The sequence below is a fragment of the Echinops telfairi genome, unplaced genomic scaffold (assembly GCF_000313985.2).
Source record: "Echinops telfairi isolate 266 unplaced genomic scaffold, ASM31398v2 ScPeMD7_8;HRSCAF=38, whole genome shotgun sequence".
Classification (NCBI taxonomy): domain Eukaryota; kingdom Metazoa; phylum Chordata; class Mammalia; order Afrosoricida; family Tenrecidae; genus Echinops; species Echinops telfairi.
Window position 1 is genome coordinate 1,430,751 of NW_022103905.1, and position 7,772 is coordinate 1,438,522.

The 7,772-nt window shown below is 47.1% G+C and overlaps 1 protein-coding gene across 1 annotated transcript in view; it reads right to left on the minus strand.

Moving 5' to 3' along the window:
• EPB42 (erythrocyte membrane protein band 4.2) overlaps window positions 1–7,772 on the minus strand; it is a 32,291-nt gene that overhangs the window by 7,375 nt on the left and 17,144 nt on the right. Inside the window, exons 9-10 of the mRNA XM_004709476.2 lie at window positions 5,949–6,191; window positions 3,489–3,788 (exon numbers count right to left, since the gene is read on the minus strand). Of these exons, the coding sequence (XP_004709533.1) occupies window positions 3,489–3,788; window positions 5,949–6,191 (543 nt within the window). The remainder of the gene's footprint in view (window positions 1–3,488; window positions 3,789–5,948; window positions 6,192–7,772) is intronic.

The following is a 7,772-nucleotide window of genomic DNA, read 5'->3' on the forward strand; positions in this document are numbered from 1 at the left end:
TCCCAGACACACACACACACACACACACAAACTGGGTGTGCATTCACTCCCAGACACACACACACACACACACACACACACACAAACTAGGTGTGCATTTACTCCCAGACACACGCACACGCACACGCACACGCACGCGCACGTTCACTATTCCATTCAGTCCACCTCCTTAAAGTCTTAATTCCAAATACTGCTGGTTAGCTTGGTATTCATCTCTTGACTTGAATTACAAAACCCTTCATCGGCCCTCTCGTTTTTCTTACTCAGTGGTTCTCAACCACAATTGAATGAATGCACGTTAGTTAGACTGCTATTAGAGCCTTATCAAACAATTCCACTGCCAGGCTGCCCCCTGCATCAATTATATCCTACTCTGGGGGTAAGGCCCCACAGTCTTCTTCTGGTTCCCCAGGCAATTTAATGTGCAGCAAAGCTTTCTCATTAGGACCCCTTTTGGCCCATTCTACCAAAAGTTCACTGTAAAATGAATTTCTAATCAAATCGACTCACCTGCTTAAAATCTTTTCACCACTGCCCGGACAACAAAACTCAAACTACTTATCTTGATACAAAACTCAAACTCCTTAGCATGATATATAAGACTTTACATAACACATTGAATGGTGTCCCTCAAAAGTCCTACCTAGCCCTTATACCTGTTGTTAGGAACCCTGGTAGCTTAAGGGGTAAACTCTGAGCTGCCTTCCAGAAGGTCAGCCGTCTGAACCCACACGCGGCTCCATTGGCGAAAAGCCCAGGTGGTCTGCTCCTGTGAAGGCGACAGCTAGGAAATGCTAGGGGGCAGTTCTGAAGGGCCACCGTAGTGGAAATCAAGTTGATGGCACACAGAATCACTTTTGGTTACAACCCTATTTGGGAAGGGGCTTTCTTTGCCATGTTAATGAGGCAGTCACAGGAGAATTAGTATAGGGTGTGGCCTTCCATCAATCTCTCTTGAAAAATTAAAGAGCAGATTGAGCAAGCAAATGCACCAAGATACATGCCACCTGGCCACCCAGGAGCCTGAAAAGAGACAAAGGCCTTCCCGAAGTGTGGACAGAGAGAAAGTACCTTCCTCCGGGGCCAGCGGCCTGGATTCTGATTTCTAACTATGAGAAAAGGAGCCTGGGAGGCATAGAGGGGTACATACTGAGCTGCTAGCTGCAAGGTCAACAATCTGAATCCACCATTCACTTTGAGGGAGAAAGAAGATATTTTTAACCGCCTGTAAATAGGTACAGCCTCAGGAGCTCAAAGGGGGCCCTTCTACTCTGTCTTATGAGCTGGAGTTGACTGACTAACTGGGTTTTCTAAACTGAGAACATAAATTTGTTTGTTAAAGCCACACATGTGTAGTGTTTCCATTGTGGCAGTAGCACTGGGTAACAAGACGTGTTCTGACGGCTGTCTACCACAAACCCCACTCACTCCTCCCATCATTGGAAAGAAATCAACGGTCAAGAGTCGACTGAGTAGGCGGCCTTGCAACACTGTTAGAAAGTTCCAGTCCTTGAGTGGAGGCCCAATGTCCTTCTGCTACCTTAATACTAAACTTATTAGTATATGCACATAGATCTATTTTCATATCCTCAGATATAAATATATTTACATATGTACATGCCTTTATTTAGACCTCTGTAAATGCCCTTTGCCTCCAAGCTCTTTCCTCTATATCCTTTGACTTTCCTCTTGTCCCACTATCATGCTCAGTCTTCATTTGGGTTTCAGTAATTCCTCTTGGTTACATTACCCTTGATCACGCTCTACCAGGCCTCCTACACCCTCCTCACCACCTATTTGGATCACTTGTTGTTCCCTTGTCCCTGGGTTTGTTAACACCACTACCTTTCCCCCCATCTCGCTCTCTCCCATGTTCCCCCGGAACTGTTAATCCCATTGTTTTCTCCTCCAGATTGTTCATCCTCAATGCAAGAATACTTTGTTCTATTAAACTGGCATTCTATGATGCTCACCTTCCCAACACAATCGCTGAAGACAGAGCGGGTGAATAAGCAAATGTGGTGAAGAAAGCTGATGGTGCCCGGCTATCAAAAGATACAGTGTCTGGGGTCTTAAAGGCTTGAAGGTAAACAAGCGGCCATCTATCTCAGAAGCAACAAAGCCCACATGGAAGAAGCACATCAGCCTGTGCGATCATGAGGTGTCGAAGGGATTAGGTATCAGGCATCATCAGAACAAAAAAATCATATCATTGTGAATGAGGAGGGGAATATGGAGTGGAGACCCAAAGCCCATTTGTAGGCCACTGGACATCCCCTTACAGTAACGATGAAACACAACTTTCCTCTAGTTCGTAAATGCTTCCTTCCCCACCACTATCATGATCCCAATTCTACATTACAAATCTGGCTAGACCAGAGGATGTACACTGGTACAGATAGGACCTGGAAATGCAAGGAATCCAGGGCGGATGATCCCTTCAGGACCAGTAGTGTGAGTGGTGATACTGGGAGGGTGGAGGGAGGGTGGGTTGGAAAGGGGGAACCGATCACAAGGATCTACATATAACCTCCTCCCTTGGGGATGGACAACAGAAAAGTGGGTGAAGGGAGATGTCGGACAGGGGAAGATATGACAAAATAATAATTTATAAATTATCAAGGGTTCATGAGGGAGAGGGGATTGGGGAGGGAGGGGAAAAATGAGGAGCTGATGCCAGGGCCTTAGGTGGAGAGCAAATGTTTTGAGAATGCTGAGGGCAATTAATGTACAAATGTGCTTGACACAATTGATGTATGTATGGATTGTGATAAGAGTTGTATGAGCCCCTAATAAAATGATTAAAAAAAAAAAAGAAAGCTCTAGTCCACAGATTCTCAAATTTTCCTGCATAATGGAATCATCTGAGGAGTCTTAGGCTTTCTGATGCCTTGGGGTGCCTGTAGGGTTTCTTATTTTATTGTTCCGGGTTGCAGCCCTGGGGTTTGAACTTCCTCAGATAATGATAATGTGCTGTTAAATCTGGAGCAGCCACCGGAGCCCAGGGAATCCCATCCCTAGCTTAATCTACAGAACGACAATACAACACACACCACCTATAGTGCCTGGACCTCATTCCAGACCTGGTAAATAAGAAACTCGGGGAACAGGGGGATGTTTCTGCTGCCTGGAGTGCCTATGATATTTCTGCCATTCACCTACTCACTCTTCTGGACTCAGCAGGACTGAGTCCCTGGGGGAAGCCTGGGCCACCCTGGAACTGATGTTCACCAGCCATCACACTCTGTTCACCTCACCAAGCACTTACTTCATTGGGCTCTGCTTCCTTACCTGACTCCCGTGTGAACTCTGTTTCCTTTTTCTGTGTCAAGCCCAATAAGTACATCTTAAATGGCAGACTTAGACACACACATACACGGAGAGAGAGAAGGCAGACGTGCATATGTCATGAATAGAGCTCTCTTGGGAGACCACAGGGGGCAGCCTGGGGTGTGTGTGCGGGGGGGTGGGAAGCAAGAGAGTTTTACCCAAGTTGGCGCTGAGTGTGAGGGGAAGCTTCTCCCTCCAGAGCTCGGCTGCAAGGACGCCATTGTAGTACACCGCCTGGACCCCAATTGTCAGCTGCACTTCCTTCTCCTGGTCGCTGGGGTTCACGAGGGTCACAGAGAACCGGGCATCCCCTCTCAGGGGCAAGGAGCTGGGTGCGTCCAAGAACAGGTACAAAGGATCTAAAGTCTCAACACTGGGAGGATGGATACGGTTGTCTTTCCCATGTTCCATCCTCTCTCTCTGGACTCTCTCCAGCACCAACTGTTCTTCAAGTGATCCTAAAGAATGGAAGGAATACAGCAAGTCTCTTACCTAGTATATGTGTGGTTGGATGGCGGTGAGTTGATTCCAGCTCTAGAAACCCCATGAGACTTGAGTGGAGAGGCCTGAGAGGGTTTTCCTAGGAGAGCAAATCAACAGGCCTTTCTTCTGCAGAGCAGGTGGGTGGGTTTAACCTGCCTACCTTTTCATCAGCAGCCAAACACTTAACCACAGTGCTACTGGGGGCCTTCCCTAGCAGGTATAACCCACCCAGTGCTGTTAAATCAATTCTGACCCAGAGCAACGCTATAGGACACAGTAAAATGGCTCTGTAGGGTTATCTAGACTGGAAATAGCCTCATACTTCTCCCTTGGAGCAGCTGGTGGGCTTAGAATTGCTAGCCTTTCAATCAGCAGCCCTATACTTAACCCATTATACCACTAGGGCTTCTTAGCAGGTATAATCCTTCTAATACAAGCCCATGATTAAAATCCATGGAGTCATTTCTGTTCAAATGCCAAAGTCACCTGGGCTTTGCAAACCTCTAAGCCAGTGGTTCTCAACCTTCCTCATGGCGACCCTTTCCTACAGTTCCTCGTGTTGTGGTGACCTCCCCAACCATAAAATTATTTTCATTGCTACTTCATCACTGTAATTTTGCTACTGTTATGAATCGGGTGACCCCTGTAAAAGGGTCATTCGACCCCCAAAGGGGTCGCAACCCACAGATTGAAAACTGCTGCTCTAAGGCTATTATTTTGTCCAAAAGTCTGTGCTGGGCATCTCTACCACAGATACAGTATGTTTCTTCCAAGCTATTCGATAGCCGAGGTCTTAAAGTGCCAGTGGATTTGTCCCTTGATCAACGAATAAGCAAATTTTGGACAAAACAACATTCTCTGAGGATGGTTTTCCAGTGACTCTTCCTCTGTGAAGGAGTTTGAATTCTTTTCCCTTTGGGCAATTCAGGCTATGAAATATTCTGCAACTGGGGAGAAAGAGAACCACATCTAGGTCTTTAAAAGCTCATCCTGGAAATTCTGGGAATTGGGAAGAGAACATGATGGAGAAACTGGAGGCCTGGGGACTGGTTAGGAGGTTGTTGCCAGATGAAAACTGGAGGTGATAAGTCCTGGATTAACTCTGCAATAGAGAAGGAGGTGAGGAGGTGTTGGTGAGAGTAGCGAAGACTCCAGGTTAGTGCAAGTCTTGGGGAAGTGGATGGACAATGGTTCCATTCACTGATTTGGAGGAACAGGTTGGGAGACATAAGCCGAGAGGGGGCAGAGAGAGAATGCACATCTTAAGTCTTTTTGCTTGGGATTGTTGCTGTGCTGTCAAAAGCTATCTACCAGTCATCAATTCAGGGGACCCCCATGCACAATGGAACAAAATGCTGCCCAGTTCTGTGCCAGTCCATGATTGGTTAAGTATTGGAACAGTGCAACCCATAGGATTTTCAGTGGTGAATATCATTCAAAAACCAAAACAAATGCACTGCCATTCAGTCAATGCTGACTCATAGTGACCCTATTAGGTCAGGGTAGCCCTGCCCCTATGTCTTCCAGAGACTGTAAGTCTTTATGGGAGAAGACCCCATCATTTTCCCGCAGAGCCACTGATGGTTTTAAACAGCTGACCTTGTAGTTAGCAGACCAACGGGCAACCACCATACCACCAGGCTTCCTTATGCCACCAGGGCTCCTGGTTAATATCACAGCAACATGTAAACCTCCACTGACAGTCAGGTGGTGGCTGTCCCGGAGGTCCATTGACTGAAAATCAATCAAATCTGGTCTTGCATGGAAGGCAGGAGTTCTACCATGGAGCCACCACTAACCACTCCTAAGCTTGGTATCAGGTATTGTTTTATGGCAGTGCTTTTTAATTGAGAGCAGTTATTACAACTTGAGGGAAGGGTAGACCAAGGCTAAACATCCTACAGTGTGTAAGTCAGACCCCACCACAAAAGAAAGACTGACAGACAGATAAGTAGATAGATAGATAGATAGAACTGGCCCCAAATATCAGCAGTTCCAAGCCTGAGAACCCCTGACTTATACGAGGGGGAAAGGGCTGGGACTGGGACTGCCTGGCCTGGCTCTGTCTGGCCCACTCCTTCCCTCTTTTGCAGTTTCACACACTAGGAAACCTGGCGCCTTTCCCTGTCCGGTACCTTCAGGATACTTGTAGTTCTGAGTGATGTCCTCACAGCGGTCACTGCCCACACCCTTGGTGCTGATGTTGTTGCCAACATACTTGGTGTTGGAGTTCGTCAGCTCCAGTGTCCCGTCCTCATAGCACTTCCAGACCACACAAGTGGCATTTACTGCAGCAAAAAGGTCAGCTACTCCGGGAGTTAAGTCTAGCATCCCCTCCTTTACGGCTCTGACTGGGACCAGCTCACAGGCATCCAGGACTGAGGGAGAGAAAGGGGGATGAACAAGAGGAGCCAAACTGAGATCTCTGCCCAGATCAGCGTGGCCTAACCCCAGTCCCTATCCTATACCCGATCGTCTCTCCCCTGGGACCCAGATCAAAGCAGGCCCTAGGCTAGGTTTCTAAAAGGATACCACAGAAGTGAAATTTAGTAATAATCAATATGGGTCACAGTCTGAAGCAGAAGGCCTCTGAGAAACTGGATAGGTCGGATCTCAGTGGAGCCATCTGTGTAGAAGTTCACAGGGGTTAGTAGCTGAGTGCAGTAACCATTTGCACCACCCAAGGGCAGTCTGACAGTTCTGTTCCTGGGAGAGGAAGAGCCATCCTTTTTATGACTCAGTGATTCCTTCTATGGGTCTCACTCTCTTCACTCACAGTCACCAGAAGTCCCACCCTTAGATTCCCCCAGACCCGGCACATCCACCAGCATCTTAAGACCATCCTTCAGAGATGGTTGGATGGATGATGGATGGATGGACAGATGGATGGATGGGTGAGTGGGTAGGTGGTTTGGTGGGTGGATGGATAGATGGAGAGGCTCAGTTCTTGGGCTCTTCTATCTCCAACACTGAAAAATTCTCAGGTCATCAAAGGTGGATGCTCTGAGGGTACCAAGCAGCCTCTCCCAATCCAAAAACCTGTGTGTCCACTCATTTTGGCATCTAATCACCAGATGGATCCCTTTGACCTAACGAGTATTTCTTTGAACTGGCAAACATGCTGGGAAGGAATGCCACTTTTTTATTATTAATAATTTTATTGGGAGCACTTACAGATATTATAACAGTCCATAATTCAATTTGATCAAAGCATTTTTTTCCTTTTTTCTTTTTAAAATCATTTTATTGGGGGCTCTTCTTACCATCCATCTATTGTATCAAACACATTTATACATATGTTGCATCATCATTTTCAAAACATTTTCTATCTACTTGAGCCTTTGGTATCCCTCCCCGGCCCTCCCTCCCTCATGAACCTTGATAATGTATAAATTATTTTGTCATGTCTTACACTGACCGGTCTCCCTTCACCCATTTTTCTGTTGTCCGTCCCCCAGGGAGGGGGTTATATGTAGATCCTTGTGATCAGTTCCCCCTTTCTCCCCCACACCTTCCCCTTTCCCTCCTGGTATCTCTACTCTCATTATTGGTCCTTAGGGGTTTAAAGAAAAGAAAAAAGACCATCCTTTACGAGCCCCCTCTCTCTGCCTGTTAACCTTAGCTGTGCTTAGTGTCTCCATAGGCTCCACCCTTGTTCCCTTAAGCTGGTGGGCCACTATCATTCAGTCTGCATTTCCTGTTTTAGAGGATACAGAGGGCCTTGGGAGCACCCTCTGCGCCCATCTCCTTTCCAAGGGACCCCTTCAGTTCTTGGCTTTTCTGAGGACCAGAAAGGATACAGGGATTCTGAACTTCAGGAACTACTACATGAGACCCCCCCACTTCTGCTGACCCTCTGGGTCTGATGTGATGACCCATCGTTTCATGGCACACTTCCAGAGGCGATCGGATTACGGTCGCCGTGGTTTCATAAACTCCCAACCTCAGCAGACACGTGG